General features: G+C 44.0%; 1 protein-coding gene across 4 annotated transcripts in view; it reads right to left on the bottom strand.

Moving 5' to 3' along the window:
* The window catches only part of KAT7 (lysine acetyltransferase 7), a 34,311-nt gene extending 24,478 nt beyond the window's left edge, over positions 1-9,833 (bottom strand). For 2 of the 4 annotated variants that reach the window (XM_059670669.1, XM_059670668.1), the window contains exons 1-4: positions 9,524-9,833; positions 6,569-6,823; positions 3,671-3,847; positions 1,435-1,674 (exon numbers count right to left, since the gene is read on the bottom strand). In XM_059670669.1, the coding sequence (XP_059526652.1) occupies positions 1,435-1,674; positions 3,671-3,847; positions 6,569-6,823; positions 9,524-9,818 (967 nt within the window). In that variant the 5' untranslated portion in view covers positions 9,819-9,833. The remainder of the gene's footprint in view (positions 1-1,434; positions 1,675-3,670; positions 3,848-6,568; positions 6,824-9,523) is intronic. The other 2 variants (XM_059670672.1, XM_059670670.1) reach the window with 1 other exon arrangement.
* Between the last annotated feature and the right edge of the window lie 10,751 nt (positions 9,834-20,584).

Raw genomic sequence — 20,584 nt, forward strand, 5'->3', positions numbered from 1 at the left:
GACCTCAATTCATGGTTCAATACTCAACCACTGAGCCACACCTGCCAGACATCACCAGAACTTTAAAAAGTGTCTGACACATGGCAAATATTCAATAAGTATTTATTGAATGGCTGGTTAAACATCTATAAATAAAAAAGGCTAAGTGACTGACCATCTGTTGGTCCAACCAACTGACCGGTACATGATGTGCACTAGCAATTTAAAAACAAACGTTGACTCGCGCGTGCTTGATACATATAAAGCTCTCACTATAAAGCTCTTTCTTCTAATTTCCTTTCAATGTGTATGAATCCGTGCACCAGGCCACTACTAGTATATATAAAATAAAAGCACAATTTAGGGATGCATGGATAGTGACTAGCAGATTCCCTTACCCTCTTAAAGTACATTAGCTATCTCTTGCTTGTACTGGGGTTTATATGATGACACCTATTCTTAGTTTTTCATTATTTATCCCAAGGAAATTAATTTAGGCCTGAAACAATTATCTTGAATGATAATTATTACAGCATTCAGAGGAACTTTTGCTCTATTTTATGCATTTTTATGGTTAATTTTTTTTTTTTTTTTTTGAGAAACTGCTGCTAAAATCAAGAATATATTCAAATAAATAAAATACTAGGAAAAATGCACTGGTAGCCTACATAGCAGCGACTTACTCTGGTCTACCTTTTTTCCTGAACCTGGTAGCCACATTCAAAGGCTAAATCTGAGTAATGAAAGGCCCCTTATCTCCCAACCAGCACCTTCCAACTCTAGACAAAAGCCTAAGTCTAACGTTTGCACCTAAGCTCACCTAGAGAGTACAAATAAGGTTTAAGCCGTGACAAGAATCCCTCCGTAAGGATTCAAAATCTGTCAGAAGAAAACAATAAAATATTCTATATGAGAAGAAATATTTATCTAGTTTGTATTTATTAAATACACAAAGCCACAGGACCAAAAACCACTGAAGTCACAAAAGTCCAGAGTTTCATCTGTAGTCTTTTAGTTTAATTGCCTCTTGATAAGTAATCTGTTTTTCCTCATTTAACAGCTATGGCCCTATCACCACTATTCTTCATTAGCTTATACTCTATTAATCCTCATTAAGCTTATACCATGTACCATACAATGATATATTGGAAAATAACTGGTCTTCTGTTTCATTTTTGCTAGAAAAAGGAGAGACTTTTCCCATGGGAAAAGCTCTCAATTTAAACTGAATAGTGCATCACAGTTAATTTCCAGATCTATTATTATGGACAGTAGGCCACGAAGCAGAAATGCTTTTATTCAAGTGGGCAATTCATTGTTACTCTGAGCATGTGGCCACTGAAGAGCCTAAGAAGCTAGATCACAACGGAACATTAAACATTTCTGGGTGATTCTAATTCTGGAGGGAGAGAGAACCACAGAACACAGGGTGTCATAAAGTTGGGGCACACTTACCTAGAGAGTTACAGCCTGGTGTAGGACACTTCATGTTAAAATTATAGCTTTCATGGAAGCGACGGCGTTTGGGGCGATGAGAGAGGTCGCTGCCCGAGTCTTTCAGGGACATGTCCTTGGCAATGCTCTCATCATGAGACACGTTGGGGCTGGAGATATCTATGTCAGACTCAGAAGAAGGTGCATTTCCAGTTGGAGTTCGAGGTGGAGACTCATCATGGTCAGCTGTATTTTTAGTTTCTACAATAAAAGCAATTGGTAGAACTTGTGAAAAGGGTTCATTTAGTTAGAGGTTTACTATTCAGAAGTGTTTATGGTCTTCCCAGATCTTCTATGATTTGACCAGTAACTTTTAGCTACTTATCTGCTACAAAAGCTAAATGAAGAACAAAAAAATGAACATTGTTCCTTTTGTGCAACTTTAAATTCTGATTAAAATTTAAACTTGGAGTTTCCCTAATACATTTTACTTATCTGTGTTTCTACTAAGCCCTCAATCATGGCTAATCAAAACTGGATAGAAAAAAAAATTTTAAAAACATTACCATCTCACTCTATTTCTAGGAGATACACAGGATGGAAGACAAATGAAAATGTTTTGTCTTTCTGGATGACACTGAACAGACTTGGTGTGAAAGTGTGAATAGACTGACTCTTGAGTTAGCTGTTGGTAATCTAACAATTCCAATTCCAAACTCTAAATCAGGAGTTGCAGCCTTGGCCAATATGGCTCAGTTGGTTGGAGTGTCGTCCAGTGCACCAAAAGGTCACAGGTTCAATTCCTGATCAGGGCACATGTCTGTGTTGCGGGTTCTCTCCCTTCCTCCCTCTCTAAAATCAATAAAGTAAAAAAAGAAAAATGTTAAATCAAGGGTTGCAAACCAAATGCCTACAGGGGCTGAGCAAGGCCAAACAGAAAGATGACTGTCCATCTCTAGGGACAACTACCATTCAGTCTAGCCAATTATCACTGTGGGCGAGGGGCCACCTAGTCTTCCCAGAGCTTTCCAATTTGTAAAAGAAACTAGTCGCCCAGGTTTTCAGATACAATTTCTGTATTTTCAAATACTGGCAACACACTTTTTAAAAATGTAAACACTGTGCAAGCAAACCAACCAACCATGTTGGCAGGCTGGAAACTCACCAGTCTAAAACCTCTGCTCAGAGGTCTCTGATTTGGGCTGGTGAATCACAATCTCGATAGCTTATCATTCCCATTACTAAACGGCACCTCTTCTCAAAAACTCAGAGATAACTGGACTGATAAGCATGGCTGTAAGAAAACCTGGTCCATAAACATGGATGGACCTAGAGGGTATTCTGCTAAGTGAAACAAGTCAGAGAAAAACAAATACCGTATGATTTCACTTATATGTGGATTCTAAAGAACAAAATAAATGAACAAGCAAAACAGAAACAGACTCATAGACACAGAGAACAAACTGAAGGTTACCAGATGGGAGGGGGTTGGGGGACTGGGTGAAAAGAGTAATGGGATTAAAAAGTACAAATTGGTAGTTGTAAAAGTCATGGGGATGTAGAATACAACATAGGGAATATAGCCAATGACAATTTAATAACTATGTATAGCCCTAACCAGTTTGGCTCAGCGGATAGAGCGTCGGCCTGTGGACTCAAGGGTCCCAGGTTCGGTCCGGTCAAGGGCATGTACCTTGGTTGCGGGCACATCCCCAGTGGGGATTGTGCAGGAGGCAGCTGATTGATGTTTCTCTCTCGTCGATGTTTCTGACTCTATCCCTCTCCCCTCCTCTCTGTAAAAATCAATAAAATGTATTTTTTTAAAAATAAATAACTATGTATGGTAACAGGTAGGTAGCAGAATTATCAGGAGGATCACTTTGCAAATTATATAATTGATAACTACTATACTGTATACCTGAAACTAACAAATTAATACTGAATGTCAACTAAAATTAAAATTAAAAACTTACTTAAAAAAGAAAAGAAAATCTGGTCCAAGCCTTCTTCACCTGTGAGTAAGAGGTACCCAGACCCTTTTGCCTATTGCAGGTCCAATTTCTTAGATCCGGCTACTTTGGACCACAAGAATATTCTAGTACCAAACTGTCCTTGGCAAGATATAAGAAAGGAATCAGGCAAACAGCATGGACGTAGCTGAGATATTGTCAGTATTAGGCATCTGTCTGCAGTGGCTCCAAGACTTCCTTATGAAGAAACTGACCACACCCTCTCTGGAATGGCATTACCCACTCACCTCTATCGGAAAAGTCAACCACTTGCTCAGTTTCTGAGCCAGACGAACGAGTCTGCCGAAGTGGGTACTTTTTCGGAGTCACTGGGGGAGGCTGCTGCTGACTGCGGGTCACTCTCCTGGTAGAATAAACAGGCTCCTCGGCGCCAAAAGACGGCAAATTTCGAACAGGGCTGGAGTCTGAAAAGATAATATAACACTTAAAGAAAAAACAAGGAAGTCTATTTCCCATCCACATGAATCATCCTCTTCATATTTCACAAAATCCAACAAATCTTTAAAATATCTATTTTATTAAATAAAACATAAGCAAAAGAGCCTCAATCAGGCATAGAAATGAAATATTGTGTAGAATTAATAGTTTAAGTTCTGGAATCACGGCTAAACATGATTCAATTCCACTCTTCCATACCAACTAGCTGTTAATCTCTCCAAGCCCGTTTCCTTATCTTTAAAAAGGAAAATACTAGCAGCACACTCTTCATGTTTGTCGTGAGGAATAAGTTCGATAACTTATGTAAAGGACTTAACGTGATACTTGGTACACAGATCTAGTGCTTTATATATAATAGCTGCATCCTCTCTTTCTCTCCTTACTCTAACCCACCATAACAGGTATTCTATTACTAAAGGTATAACAATATACAAATATTTTCTTTCCTTAGGGGTCTCTTTTTCTCTTCCTAATTACCCTTTCTGAAACCCTGAAGAGAAATAATAGACTCATAAAGGGTAATGCAATAATACAGCTTTTAAAATTGTTTTGGATGGCAAAACCTATTCTGAAGCACCCAACAGTCTTTCTACATTTCCAAACTGATGACACTTAAAAAAGGTATAAAAGAAATTCAAACCTGAAATTAAAGCATATTTTAAACAAGGAGAAAATTGAAATTCTCAAACTTTTGTGTCAATTAGCACACAATTGGGTTATCAGTTTGCACACGGCCAGGGGGCTACATTTACAATGTAGTCTACATTTTGCTTTAGAGAGGGCCGCCTTCCATAGACTGCATTGTGAATGGTGTCCCCAGAACTCTGTGGTCATGAAGTATAACAACCAGAAAGAGACCCAGAGCTCATGTATTTCTTAGCTGTTTTGAATACTTAAACTTTTACGTGTCCAGGGCATGGCCAATTAATACTTTCTAAGAACATTATGCTCTTTGCTTTAAATATACTGTTCCTTCTGCCTATGATGACACTTTCTCATCTTTCAAATTGGAAATTCCCACTAAATCCTTTAAAATGTCCATTTGGGAGTCCTGCCATCATCTGGCTGCTCCATTTCTTGGGTCCCATAGTAATCCATGCAAACTTCTCTGAGTTCTTACCACAATGCATTACAATGATCACTTTACATATCTTTATCTTGCACTAAACTGAGCAGTCCTTGAGGGCAGAAACTGATTCTTCCATCATGGCATTCCATTCATGGGATAGTACCTGAATTATAGTAGCCATTTATCAATATTCCCATTGTGCTAGAAATAAAACTTAAAAATTGAGAAATCAAGAGACAACAGCTATAATTCAGCTGAAATTTTAAATTAAAAAATCAAGTTAGGAACAGGTAAGAGACTATTTGCACTTTCTTGCTTGAAAAACTTATGTTTTTCTCTCATGCTCACACAGCAGTAACCAAATCAGCACTATTTAAGTGCTCAAAGTATATTAGATTTCCCCCCTTAACATATTATCACTTACTGATCATGAGCTTTCTGTATTAACTGCAACCTTCTTTCCTCCCCAGAGAATCCCAGAGCAGAGCCAAGAGGGGTCAGGGGTACCTTCCAAATCTAAGAAGCTCAGGTGACTAATTGCACTGGAGAAACTTTTAACACAGAGATTCTCTATTCTCTATACCAAAACGCAATTTTGGGTATTTACAAAATCAGTTGAGTCAACTGATATTGAGTCAACTATTAATTGTGTATCTAACTATATTATGGAATTAAACATGGTTTTAGAAGTATTGAGTCCCTACCAATTGTCAAGAAACTACTTTAAGTCCCTAAGTCTAACCAGTGGTTCTCAATCTTTCTAATGCCGCGACCCTTTAATACAGTTCCTCATGTTGTGATGACCCCCAACCATAAAATTATTTTCGTTGCTACTTCATAACTGTAATTTTGCTACTGTTATGAATCGTAATGTAAATATCTGATATGCAGGATGTATTTTCATTGTTCGCGACCCACAGGTTGAGAACCACTGGAAACCATTCTAACAGAAAGTGACAGGATGACATTCCCATTTTACTGATAGGAAAACTGTAATCTAAAAAAGTTGCCGAAGCCGGTTTGGCTCAGTGGATAGAGCGTTGGCCTGCGGACTGAGGGGTCCCGGGTTCGGTTCCGGTCAGGGGCATGTTCCTGGGTTGCGGGCACATCCCCAGTAGGAGATGTGCAGAAGGCAGCTGATCGGTGTTTCTCTCTCATCGATGTTTCTGACTCTCTGTCTCTCTCCCTTCCTCTCTGTGGAAAATCAATAAAATATATTAAAAAAAATAAAAAAAATAAAAATAAAAATAAAAATAAAAAAGTTAAATGACTCAAGACATTCATGTGCTACACATCCATTATACCAGACATAGTTCGTTTGGATCTAAAAGTGAGATAGCACCCCCAACAGAACCGAATCATTTGGGGAGGTTTTTTTTGGTTAAATTTTCTTTTTATTGTTGACATTATTACAGATGTCTTCGATTTCCCCCTCTTTTCGCACCTCCACCCAGGCCTCCCACAGAACCATATTTAAAGACCTGATAATTCTGTTGTCATTTGCTCTGTATTCACCAGACTCTGTCATCTACATCAGCCACAGGGCAGTTTCCACATTAACACATGTGATGACCGTCAGCAGGTTGTGAGGCGTGGCAGGGAGAAGGAAGCCTTTTACCTTGGGAACTCTGGCTCAGCCGGGCTGAGGAGCGGGTGACTCGGGCAGATCTCCGAGATGTGCCATCGCTCTCTGAACTGTCTGTGTGCTCGAGATCTGTAGAAAAATCGGAATCTTCGGTTCCATCTGAACTACTGCCTGCATTCCTCTGTAACACCATAGATCCAGACATTAGCACAGAAGCATTTACTCTGTGGGTTTGTATTAACACTGGAAATAAAACGAACCGTGATGCTGAAAACGCGAAGTTCAAACCTAAGAAAGAATTCAACAGTCAACCTCCCTTTATTTAAAACATTTAAATGAACAGCCTACAAATAGTGCATCCTCATTAAATAAATGAAGAGAATTAATTTTTCCTGTATTAGGATTAATTCTAAAACAAGTCCATGTGGAGGTCAGTATCATAAACTGGAAATAAAAGTATCCAACTCAAAATGATCTGGCTGACATAATAGCCATGCATTTATATATAAGTCCAAGGCAGTGAGAAAAATGTTAGTGCTTGCCTCCATTTAACTTTAGGGAGTTTTTGTTTAAAGTCTCCATGAACAGCTAACACATTTTTTAAAGCCATACACTAATTCAAAATATCATGGTCAACTCTGATCCTAAGAGAATTTAAGCAGAGAACGAGTAAAATTCTTCTTTCTTATATTATCTACCTTTGAAGCTTCTCCACATGAATAACAAAAGGGCTTAAAAAGGGGGGCAGCTTGCACAAGAAGACTTATAGGCATTCAGAAACAGAGGTTTTATTGTCTTTTCAATTAATAATTATTTGTCACTTATTAGCCTCCAAAGGCATAATTAGCCATAAGGATAACTTTCATCAGTTGGGCATTAACACTATACATCTTTTACTAACCCAGAAAGGGAATAGCATTTGCAAAAAAAAAAAAAAAAATACAAAACTTCACACTGCAAGTCCCCTATTCTTTATTCAAAACCCTTAGGGCCGCCCTAGTCGGTTTGGCTCACTGGATAGAGCATCGGCCTGGGGACTGAAGGGTCCCAGGTTCGATTCCGGTCAAGGGCATGTACCTTGGTTGCAGGCATATCCCCAGTAGGGGGTGTGCAGGAGGCAGCTGATCGATGTTTCTCTCTCATCGATGTTTCTAACTCTCTATCTCTCTCCCTTCCTAGCTGCAAAAAATCAATAAAATATATATTTTTAAAAAAAAAACCCTTAGGGCCACTTGTGTTTAGAATTCATAATTTTTTAGATAAACAGACACTTTATAATATGTAAATAATCACACTAAAGAAGCCATGCAAAAACTGCAAGTAACCTCAGGACCGTTTAGGACAGGTTTTGCCACCAAATAAGTAACCAAGAACAAACTTACATGTTTAAGAGCTCTTTGTATTTGGGGAGACTGTGGACCTATTCCAAGGCATCAATACTATTCCTGCATTTGGTGAGCTTTAACATAAACATCTACCAATGTAGGTCATTTTAGGAGACCTTAGAAAAATGCAAATAATTTATTTGAAAACTTCTGTGAAGAGAAAACTTTCTGCAGAAATGAGCAAGATACCACCCAGCTTTCCAAATAGTTCAAGGGTAATCTGCTCAGAAATGAGCAGAAGCCCCAGAATCACAGTAAATCAATAGGATGGGAAGGGAGGGGGAGACCAAAGGTCATCTAGTCCAGTTATCAGTTATTGAATCACTGATCATCTCTGACCATCCTTTCCTGACTTGACCTCTTCTCTCTGGCTTTCCCTGATCTACTCCCATCCTACTCCAGAGCAGAATTACTTGCTCCCACACTTGCCTTCCATAACTTTGTCTATATACTTCTAAGTAGAGAATTTACTAGATCCTTCTACAGGTATTTATATGCCTGTTTCCCTGCCCCCCCCCCCCAATCAGATTTTTTAAAGCCAGTGATTATGTTTAATTTTTGAATCCCCAGCAACCAGCACATAGCAACTAGTCAATAAAAATTTGTTGAATTATGCCCTGCGATGTGGCTCAGTGGGTCAAGGTTGGATTCCAAGTGGGGTTTGGGGCTAAATCCCCAGTAGGGTTTAGGGCTGGATCCCCAGCAGGAGGCAGCTGATCAATGATTCATTACTGATGTTTCTCTCCCTTCCTCTCTGAAATCAATAAAAATACATTTTTAAAAAAACTGTTGAATTAGATTTGTTCTGTAATGCTGGCACAGCCATCGCCTAATTGAGTCCCTTGGGGCACTCCTTTAGGCCTCTCTCTGTTCAGCTGTAAAAAGAAGGGATGGGGGTGATCTCCTAAGTCCCATGTAATTTTAGGAAGTTTCTGATTTTACGAAATGCATTTTCTAGGCGCTGTCCAACTAAGCTAATACGGAAAAATTACGGCTGGGATGCAATGTCACAGTGGGATCCCTTGGGAGTGGGCGCTGGTTCTCTATCACCCAGAGTCTCTGCTTTGTTGTGCCCCCCGCCGGTAAAGGACGGATGCTCCAAAACCCCGCCTCTCCATTTACAGCATCACCAGGCCCAGAGGGCGGGGATTCGTGCCACCCAATCGTAGTCCCGCTAAGCCGCACCCCCACGCCAACCTCAGCCAATCAAGAGAGGAGGGATCGTTCTCTACAGCCAATCCGAGAGCTGCGGGGCCAGGCTCAGACACCTCCCCCGCACGCGGGGTGGTAACCGTTGGGCCCAAATGGGCGGTGTCACCAGCCAATCAATATGCTTCTAGACGTTTCAGCGACCAATTAACGAGAAGAACGCCTCCGAGCCAGGCAAGCAGAGGGCGGGAATAGTTGCTAGCACAGGCCAAGGCCAGCGTCGGGCCCACATTTTTCTGTAGGATCTGGACTGAAGAGAGGGTTGCGGAGCTAGATTCGGGGGGTCGGGAAGTTGGAACCCAGAGGCTGTCTGGGGAGCGTGACCAACTGCGTCACGCTGCTCAATCGACTTGTCCTTAGACACCCGCCATCCCTCCGGTCCCGTTCCTCTCACCTTCCTTCGCGGCATTGCCGGCGGCTGCGGCCCGACGGTTCCGACTCGGGCAGCGGCGGCAGCAGCGAGAGGAACGGTAGCTCCGGCGGGCTCCGTGGCGGCCTCTGTGGCAGTCCCAATCCTGCGGACGATCCCAAGTGCCTCCTGCTCCACAGCGTCTACAGCCTTCTGCGCAGGCGCCGCGGGCTGGAGCGCTTTTTCCTTCACTTCCGGCTGCGGCTCGCGTCGTCTGACGTGATGGGCCCGATGGGGTCCTGGGAGTTGCGCTGTGTCCGGTGAGGCTCGTGAGCGCCATGTTGGAACTGGGCGCCCAGTGCAAACCGGGGCCGGCCATTTTTACTCGGAGGAATGGCACCCTTTGTGTGCGCGTGGGTAGCCATTCTTGTTTGGGGCAGAAGCCTGACCGTGGAAGGGAATGGTTCTCATCTTTACCTTGGGCAAAATGTCCCTTCCCGGTAGCTCTCATTTCTGAAGCCGGGGACGGAAACCCCCAGAATTCAGCAGGTTGTTGATATTTAACCCCTTCTTTGCCTAACGGGCTAAAGGACGTTTCCGCGTAGCCCATAAACTCAAAGCTGAGAAGGGATCGTTTGCACACACACACACAAATAATTGTTTAAGAGCCATCCCGTGTCTCAAAGTGGTGGGGATGAAGGCTCCGAAAAAGAAACGCAAGGGTAGCGCCCCCCACCAGGAAGCTCCTTGTCGGGCGAAGGAGACATTGTCCTTGCCCTTAGCGAACAGCAAGTGAGTTAAGTCGTTCAGGTCGCGGGAGGAGGCAGAACCCTTTCCTTCTTGAGAAGCCGTAGCTCCACAGAATTCCCGGTTTAGCTTTGTGGTGCGCACCCTCTTTTCCCCCCCGCCCCCCCCCCATTCGGTATGTGTTCCAGAGGCCTGGGCGGGCGGGGGCGGGGGCGGGGGTGCCGCACCAGAACCGGAGAAGCCGTGAACCCCACTGTAACCCAAGTGACCCCTGGAAATCAGAAGCTTGAGCCAGGAGTTGGGGGAGGGAAGAAGAAGAAGGAATCTTTTTAGTGAAGCTGGAGCTAAAAAAAAAAAAAAAAAAAAAGGATGTTTAAATAATAGGGCCTGCTTTAAATAATTGGAAGACGTCGATGAAGGATACAGGCTGGAAGAAGAGCCATAGAGGAGGCTGGGAGGGGAGCGCAGGCGCCCAGGTCCGCAGCTTGGCCGGGAGCGACTGGGCGGGGGCGTGGCACCAGCGCAGTCGTTCATTCAGGAGCAGGGACCCCGGTTCACCCGAGGCCCGCTAACGGGGAGCTTCCCCCCGGAGCAGAGCCACAGGGGACCGTCGCACTGATGAGCTGCACAGAGGACTCTGAAGAGCGCCGGTTCCTGACCCTCAGCCCGCACTCTCCTCGGGGATACCCGGGGCGCTATCAGCACGGGCAGCTTTAGTATTTGATACTTAGCTTTTAGTGTTTAGTGTAAAGACCTCTGAATAACCTACTTAGGTTGAACCGCACATAGAAACGTATATGGAAAGGGGCTCGAGTTTCTCCAAGGATAGCCCTAGCACGTCAGCATTTAATTTCACACGATTTCTGTTATTTTTTGCACTTACTGGCGTGTTTTGAGGTTACTCTTGGATGTCTGGCTCCCCCAACTAGTGGTCAGGAGCTCTTATGTTAAGAATATAGCTCAAAAAAAGGGGGGGGGGTTGCAATTAATCAGTGATGAATAAAAGTTTTAACCAACTCCCCCCCCCCAAAAAAAGAACATACCTCAATTCTTTCATACCATTCTTAGTAGTGCTCAGACCATGCTCCACCCACAGTAAATGCTTTCTAGTCAAGCAGAATGTGTTGACTGTTTTATAGTCTCTGAATGTACAGCCCTCAAAGATGGTGAAGTTAATATTTTAGAATAAGATCTTATCCGGACTTCACCATTCATCATACAAATACCAGCATTACAAATGTTCAACATTAGTTAATCTCTTACATTGGATTTTTTCAAACACTGCAGCTGACACTAAAAGAGTTTACAATTCCATTTAGACACGGTTCTTGTCCTTGGAAAGTGTAAACTCTGGCCGAAAGATGAAAAAACTAACGCCACTAGGATAGAAATATAATCATAAGGAAAGATGAAAGTAGAATAGCGAGGCATATTTAGAATGAGCAAAGAGGGATCCCGAAAGCGTTTTTCTTTCTTTTTTTGAACCAACATGTTTACTTTGAGTGTCATTTTCGTCATGACTGGGTTCGCTCTTGAAGCAGGAACTGATGTTGGTTTCAAAGCCCTTGAACAGTTGCCCTCCTGCCCATCCTCATCTGCCAGAGGTCACAAAGGTAGCTCTGCTGTTCTTCCTGCCTTGATACATCCAGTCTTCTTTACAATTTCCTTTCTTCAGAAAGCCTTTCCTGATTTAGTATTTCTGAGGTAGTAGGGCGTAGTGGTATGTTATTTTGCATTTACTGTGATACTTAGACTCTTAGACAAACAATGGGAACACATAACCCCTATTTGTTCTGTTCATCAGCTCTCCTGGTGTCTAGTACAGGGCTTTGATGTCATGTCTGGATTTGAATTTTAGCTCTGTCTGCATTGCTCTTGGGTAAGTTTCAAAATTTATCTGTGCCTCAGTTTTCTCACCTGTGAAGTAGACACTCATAGCCGCCTCACAGGGTGGTTGTAAGGATTAAAAGATTACCGCAATGCATCACAATGGTTGTCGTTACTGACATTCGTAATTCTAGTCATCCTAGTCATGGCTGTAACATCGTAATGTTTGTGAATGCATCTTTACTTTACGTGGTCTCAGTGGTTGTTTGCTCTTGTCTGTTCACCCTCACTTCTGCTCAAGAGACAGAATGATTACCCAGGCACTATATACCAGGCACTGAGTCACACCAACATGGAGAAAGCATTGTGTTTCCCCAGGCCAGTAAGGTCATTGTTCCAAAATACTAGTAGGAAAATAGAAGGATGGGCCACGTTCAGAAGTGGTACAGAGGAGGAATGGAGTGTTTTATCTCGAGCGTTTAGGAAGGAATTTATAGAACAGGTTAAATAAGAGTGGAATTTCATGGGACAAATAAGTTGGCCAGTGGACAAAGAGAAAAAGGCTTTCCATGCAAACGGAACAGTATGTGTAAAAGTGTAGCGGTATGGAGCAGTATTGTGTACAGGGTGACTGACAGCACGGTGGAGGAAGGATGGTTGCCTAAACAAGAGCCAGGAATGGTTGGGGGAACCAGTTCATGCAGAGCCCTGAACACCCTGCTAAGGACCTGGACTGCAAGTAGTGGGAGATACCTGAAGGACTCTAAGCAGGGAAGTCCCGAGATCAAATTTGCACTTTAAAGATCTCTGGAAGCTGTGAGGGGGACTGAGCTGAGTGGCAGGGGGACCCAAGGCAGGAAGACTGGTTGTAACAATGCTGCAATCATCTCACCCAGAATTGAGGAAGAACTGTACAGGGCAGGGAGTCTTTTGAGTATGTCCTTGTTCATTTTCTTTCTTATAACTGTATCTTACCGCATCAGCTACGTTTGTGAATTCCCTAAAAGGTTCCTCAATTTTCTTTAAAATGTTCCCCTTGCCAGTAAAATGACAGGTACCAGATTTCAAATACAAAGTGTAGTTGTTTGTTGTTTGCTTCAAAGGCCCAAGAGCTCCTGGAGGTTGGGAGCCTTGCCTGGCTGGCCATACTGTCTTTAGCTTCTCCCTTACTGCCTGGCATCTAAAAGAGCTCAGGTAATGGGGTGGCCACTGCCAGGTGTTGGCTCAGTTAGGAAACTTAGCCATTCTCTCTCCTCTAAGCCTCTTTTTGAACCAGTGATGTGCCTAGGAAGGGTTAGGAACAGCAGTTTCCTCTGTGCAGATACTAGGAACTGTCCTGTAAGGTGGGGAAGTGTGCCTTGACCCAATGTTAGTATAGTCAGGCCAATCTTATAACTTCTGAGGACAAGTGATTGGCCTTGTCTTTATCCCTCTGGGAGAATCTCAGAGGTTGCTAATGTGATCATAATTCATATTAACATTTTTTCACTTTTGAGCTGCCTTAAAAAGTGAGTCAGCACAATCACTAATGGTCCTTCCTTGTTTACTCCTGCTGGAGATGGCCTGGAACTTCTCTTACCTGGTTGGACACTTGTTCATTTCGTTTTTGTATCACCCTTACCCACCACCTACTCCCAGCAGCCTCAGGCACAGCTCCCCACCTCTGCAGCTGGGGTTATAAATAGCCACCAAAACTAAACAGTCAAATTACCACATTGTAAAGATTGCTAAAAAAAAAAAAAAAAAAAAAAATCACTGTTCCTGATTCAATAGCAGTTCTCCTCCTCATGCCCTTCATCTCCCCCTCTTCCTCCACTTACCTCCCTCCCTTCCCTGATCCAGGCTCCCGCGGGAAGTCAATCTGAGCACAAAGCTGTGCTATGATGAAGACATCTTTTTCCATATTTGACAGGGCCAAAGCCCTCCAGGGCTGTAGTTATAGTTACATGATGTTGTTATGGCAGCAGAGGCCTCAGGGCGACATATGTTCCTGGGTGGTAATTGGGTTTGCTTTAACAGGCTGTTTCTCTCTGGGTCCTTCATTCCCAAATTCACTTATCAAGAAGACCAGGGAATTGCCATTATGGATGGGCCTTCATTTTTTAATTCCAACAAAACCAAATTTCTCTTTATTCCCCAGGATGGAATGTACCCAGTCATCATGGGTTGAGACTTTTTAGACTTCAGGCATTTTCATTTATTCATTCAACAAATATTTATTAAGCATCTGATAAGTGCTAGGCATTGGGCTGAGAGCTGAGCGCATACTGCGAATAGACAGACATGGTCCTTCCCCTCCTAAACTGACAGTTTTAGGACAAAATGTATAGGGGGGTCTGCAGGATTTTCACCTGCTCCAACCCCATCCACCTTTTCAAATATTCGAACCTGGTGTAATAACACTAAATAAAATTTTAATATATTTTTAATTGATTTCAGAGGGTAAGGGAAAGTTAGAGAAACATCAATGATGAGAGATTATCTTTGATCGGCTGCCTCCTGCACGCCCCCTACTGGGGACCAAGCCCACAACCCGGGCATCTGCCCTTGGCTGGAATGGAATCCCAGACCCTTCAGTCCACAGGCCAACACTCTATCCACTGAGCCAAATCAGCTAGGGCAACACTAAGTACATTTTTTGAGAAAATAAAAGACAGTCGTAATCTCACTGCTATCACAGCGCTATTTTTATCTTTTACATATTGCCTTCCAGTTTTTCTCCACATGCATACATTTTATTACATGTGCATGGTTTTGTATAGATACATTCATTGTTTACATTAAATTTCATAGTTTTTACACATTCTCAGCATTTCTCATGTTTCTCCAAAAATCTTCATAATTGTCATTGTAATCACTGTGTGACATTACCTTATGGTACTGTAGCATAATGGATTCCCCCTGTGAGAGGTTATTGATGGTCTTTTATGTCAGATAATGCCGCAGTGAGTATTTGCATACATCTATAGTTCTTATATATTGCTTTCTTTCTTTCCCCAAAGATTTGCCCACATGTAAAGTGTCACCACCATTGTGTAAGGGTGCCGACTGTAAGACATTGTTCCCAGAACTGAGTGTTCCCACTTAATAAAACCTTGCAATTTTAGTAAAAATGAAAACTGCACCTCAAATGTGCTTTTGATTTTGCTTCTAGTTAGGACATACTTCAATCTTCCATGTGTTTATATACTAGTTTTGTTTCCTCTTCTGTGAAATCCTATTTCTACTGGGGTCTAATGACTTTTAAGTTTGAATGAGAGAGAGAGAGGGAGAGGGAGAGGGAGAGAATGATGTTTTGTAACATACAGTTACAGTCAGTGTTATTAAGAAGGCAGAACATTTGCCTCATGATTATTTCTGTAGTATTTTCTTCTCACTTTCATTCTGGCTTTCCAGTTACCTATAGTGGTAAACTCTTTGTCAAATATATAATCTGTTGAGAAATAGAATGAGATTGTGAACAAAATGTGTAGATGACATGGATGATACAGTGAGGAGGCAGGTTATGTCTGATCTCAGCAAGAGTTGAGGGACCACTTTATTTTTTTTATTTTTTAAATATATTTTTACTAGAGGCCCAGTGCACAAAATTTGTGCACTCGGGGTGGGGAGGTGGCGTTCCCCAGCCTGGCCTGTGCCCTCTCACAGTGCAGGAGCCCCACAATCGATCTCCCCAAAGAGGTAGGTCCTGCCCACCCATCTGGGGCTCCTCCATGGATTGCCCCAAAGAGGTAGGCCTGAGCCGCCGGGACCCACCTCTGTACTGTGCACGCAGCGTCAAGTCCCCGCCCACCCACATGCGCCCGCTGCACATGCAGCCTCCTGGTGATGGATTGTTACAGTGTGAGGGCATCACGGCGTGAGGGCGTGATGACCACATAGGCATTTGTTAGTATAGATTTATTTTTGTTAATCCTCATTCAAGGATATTTTTTCCATTGATTTTTAGAGAGAGTGGAAGAGAGGGATGGGGTGAGAGAGAAAGAGAGAAAAACATAGATGTGAGAGAAACCAATTGGTTGTCTCCTGCACGCACCCCAACCAGGGCCCAGAAAAATCTGAAACCCTTCTGTGCTCAGTTGACACCCTAATGACTGAGCAACGCTAGCTGGGCTATTTTTATTGATTTAAGAGAGAGAGGAAGGGAGAGGGAGAGAGAAACATCGATGTGAAAGAGAAATATCAATGTGAGAGAGAAACATTGATCTCTGTAAACTGGGTATGTGCCCTGACCAGGAATCAAACCGGCAACGGAACCCATGACACTTCGGTGCACAAGAGGGCATTCAGTCAACTGAGCCACACCAGCCAGGGCAAGAGGCCACTTTTAAAGCTGTAGTCACTCTTGCACACTATAGAAAACGTGAATATGGTTCTGTAGACAGTTTTTTTCCTGGGAGGAATTGAGTCCCAGAAAAAAACATTTCCCAGGCCAGCCAACTTTAGGAGGATGAAAAATGACCCTGTATGCTGCCATTTATAAACTGTGGGTCATTTTATTTTTTGGGAAATACTTTCCCAGGAATAGCAGCTAGGAACAGGTCCCTCTGAGTCATATACAATGCTTACCCAGTCTCCCTTGTAACAACTGTACCCAGATGTGAATCAACTGGCCAAGGTGAGGGATGCAAGCTATAACTAAGAAAAACATTTCTCTATTTAAGGCAAACCAGCACATACATGGTCCAAATCCACAACCTTGGACTTCTTAGTCTTGCTCTAACCAAATGAGGTTACTAACCTCAACCCAATCTCAGGGTTAAGAATGATTTTCCTACTAGTCTGGAAATGACTGGAGGATGAGTAGGCATCTGGTCATTTTCTTACCTGCCTAGCCTTGCCAGTAGATGTCACTACACCAAACCACATTCTCCAAAGATAGGACTAAGACGCAAAGAGAGGTCTTCAGAAAAGCTGAGTCCAACCATCATAACCCTTTTCCATGGTTTCCATTAATACCTCTGGAAAACTATCAAGGGTATGTAAATACTAGAGGCCCGGTACACAAAAATTTGTGCACTTGGGGTAGGGGGTCCCTCAGCCCTGCCTGCGCCCTCTCGCAGTCCAGGGCCCTCGGGGGATGTCCACCTGCCAGCTTAGACCCGCTCCCAGGGGGATCAGGCCTAAGCTGGCAGGCAGACATTCCTCTGGCAGCTCAGGAGCCCTCGGAGGATGTCCAACTGTGGCTTAGGCTGCGGAGGAGGCAGGAGAGGCTCCTGCCACCACCACTGCACTTGCAGCCATCAGCCTGGCTTGTGGCTGAACGGAGCTCCCCCTGTAGGAGCGCACTGACCACCAGGGGGCAGCTCCTGTGTGAGAGTCTGCCTCCTGGGGGGTCAGTGCGCGTCATAGCGACCAGTTGTTCCTGGTCGTTCTGCTGTTAGGGTCAATTTGCCTATTACCCTTTTATTACATAGGATGCGTGGTTCCTGGCAGTACAGAAGCCTGAACTCAGCAGGTCAAGACCCCAGGTTCTGGGCAGAGTCAGAGTTCTTATCCAAGGGCCTTCCCCAGGTTGGGTGGGGAGCACAGCTGCTATAGGAAGGGCGGTAGGGTGAGCAGACCATTTAAATGGGGGAACACATGATAGAGTTATCTAGGAACAAGAGCTATAGTCTTGGGTCTGTTCCAAATGTCACTGTGGAGCTGATACCTCAGGCAAAGCACTCCACCCATCCTCCACCCCTACCCCTCTGTCCATACTGGCAGGGGCCATCCCTCGCCTGAAGGCTGCAAGGCTGGGGTTGGCTCATCAATTTGGGGCCTTCCCAGTGCCAGCCAGACAGAGCCACACCATGCAGGGACACTGGGGAAGTTCCTAGTAGTTCAGACTGTTGTTATTGTTCTCCTTCAAGACAAGTATTAGTAAAGCATTAGTAATTTGGGAAAGAGCCATTATCTGCTCTTTTGTAAATACTTTTATTCCATGTGCTTCTGTAGGATACAGACTGAAATTCATATTGGGCCTGCAGTGTCCCACATGGTCTGTCCTCAGGTTAACTCTCCAGCCCATTCCACACAACCTCATTCTCTGTGCTGCAGCCTGATTGGTCTTCCTGCAATTCCTTAGGAGTGTGCTGGTTCCTTCCACCTCAGGACCTTTGCACACATTCTTTACTCTGCCTGGAATGTTCTTTCCCCATATTCTTTTTCTCCTATCCTACTATGTGCCAGGCATCATGCTAGGTGCTGTGGATATAGAGATGAATAATAGTCTCTATATCCGCAGCACCTAACATGATGCCTGGTACATAGTAGGAGCTTAAGAAATGCAGTTGAACTATTTTGTTGCTGAAGCTTAAAGGAGGTAGACTGGTTCTGGGGCTAAGTAGTATGCAATTATTCACTTGGGGAAACCACAGAGGCAACAACAAAAAAAGTATGAATAGGGTCAAGAAGGTTTCCTTTACATGTATAGACAATAGCCATACAATAGACTGTTTCAGGGGCATTAGGGCTATTCAGGGCCCATCCCTTGACCTTTTGAGATCATCCTTGTGAAGGGCAATTACCACCCACTCCCACAAAATACATCTTTCCACCAGCAGGCTCAAAACTAAACTATAGAAAACATTGGTCTCACCCTGCTTCACATTGCTATCTTCCTTCAGCGCCCTCCGGACTCTCGGTCCTTTGGGCCTATTCTACTCTATTTTTCACCAGAAAAGGGAAAATCCCAGAAGGTGGTGCCCTTCAATCAGAAGTAAAAATGGCTGCGTCTCTCAGGGCAACCAGAGCCTGGGCCTAGTATTCCTGAGCCCACAGCAGGGAGGCCAGTAGCCCCAGTCCCAAGAATCCCTGCTACCAGCACCCCTGGCATTTAGCCTTCCATCCCTGGCACTTAACCCCCTGGCCCCTTAAGCAGGGACATTTCCAATAGTTTTTCTTGGAACCATGGAGGGTTCAAAAGAATTCTTGTACATTAAAAAAATAAATCCTCCCAAAACAGCCATTGAGCTGCTCGACCTCACATTTCTTCCCTCTCGCAGCAGTGTGGGGCTTAAAGAAAAAGATAAGGATTTGGATGTATGTTTATTCACCTCATTCCAGCTAGTTGCTGGTCTCATCCTATATGGCATTAGAACGGTGGGCCCCAGGGGAGATGAGGGCTGTATCTTGTCCCAAAGCTGGGCCTGAAGGCGCCGACATCAAGAAAATACTTTGGACTCTTGACAATGGTGTGCTGATGCGTCATGGAAACTAGTCCCAGGGGCTTCCCCTCTCCGGCTTCCCCTCCTTCCCTTCCAGCTGCCATAAATCACTGAGTATTAAATACTGTCTGTAGGACCCTTCTGCCCCCACCCCTGCTCCAGAGCTCCCTGCCAGCCAGAAGACTGCAAACTAAGCAGGGAGAAAAGAGAGAATGGGCAGCAGGCAGGGGTGCCCATCATTTATCGACCAAACACAGTGGTGGGTCACTCTTTCCAGCAGTGCTCTGGCAGGCTGGGCAGGCAGTGCCGCCAGTTTGCTGGCAATGGGGATCATGGCCCAGCAAGATTTCCCCTTACTTGGCTGCCCCATCCCAGAGGTGGGGAGACAAAGTCAAGGGGTGAGTCCCTTTATTTACTTATTTTTGGTAAGAGAACATTTATTTGGTAAATTACAGAGGTAGAAAAAGTAATTCCTAGAAGAAATGAGCTTAGGAAACAAGCCGTAAGGTAAAGGAAGGGCCCTAGGAGCTTGGGAATGTGGAAGCCAATGGTAACATGCCTGGCAAGGGGGGGGGGGGGGGCGGAGAAGGGGGCATGGGCGTGTTCCCTGGACGGGGAGCACCCCATTTACTTATTTTGGTGGTTCCAGAATTAAACACACACTTTCAGTCCTGGATAGAGTCTTACCTCCTTCCCACCTTCTGCCAAGTCTTCCCTAGGGCCTCCTCTTGTAGCTTCTCTTCTGACCTCACGAAGGGCTTTCTCACTTTACCTGGCACACTACAGACGTTTCTTAAGAGTCCCAGCTCCAGAGCCCTGGCAGGCTTTCTTAAAGGGCAGCACCACCCTTCTGCCTCCTTTAATCTTCTCTGGTTTCTTCTTAATGGAAATCCCCCAACTTCCCCATCTCTCCCTCTCTCTCTTTCCTCCCTCGAGAGAGGAAGCTTGGAGAAAGGGAATGGATTTGGTCCTAGGCTAGCTAGTCCACTGAAGGACAGACATGCTTTTGCCAAGGAGAAGTTTAAAAAAAAAAAAAGTTTGACTCACACAACAGGAACAGCTGGAACCTGCCAGACTCACCTCCATGATTTCTGAGCACTGCTCCCCTGCAATATAAACAAAGTTTGAGTTCCAGAGAATTTAGAGCTGAGGGAGTGACAGGGAGACAGGGGAGTACGTTATAGCATGACTAGTCTGACCTATATTCCTATCCCTGACCTTTAATCTCTGGGTAAAGAGTGAACCTCTAGGTCTGCATCCCCCTCACCTAGTCCACTGACACCACCTCCAGTTGTGGTCATACAAAACAGAGGTGAAGGCAGGTCACCTCTAGCTATATAACCTTTTTAACAGGTTTCCTAATCATTCTGAGCCTCAGTTT

Source organism: Myotis daubentonii, chromosome 16 (assembly GCF_963259705.1).
Source record: "Myotis daubentonii chromosome 16, mMyoDau2.1, whole genome shotgun sequence".
Classification (NCBI taxonomy): Eukaryota; Metazoa; Chordata; class Mammalia; order Chiroptera; family Vespertilionidae; genus Myotis; species Myotis daubentonii.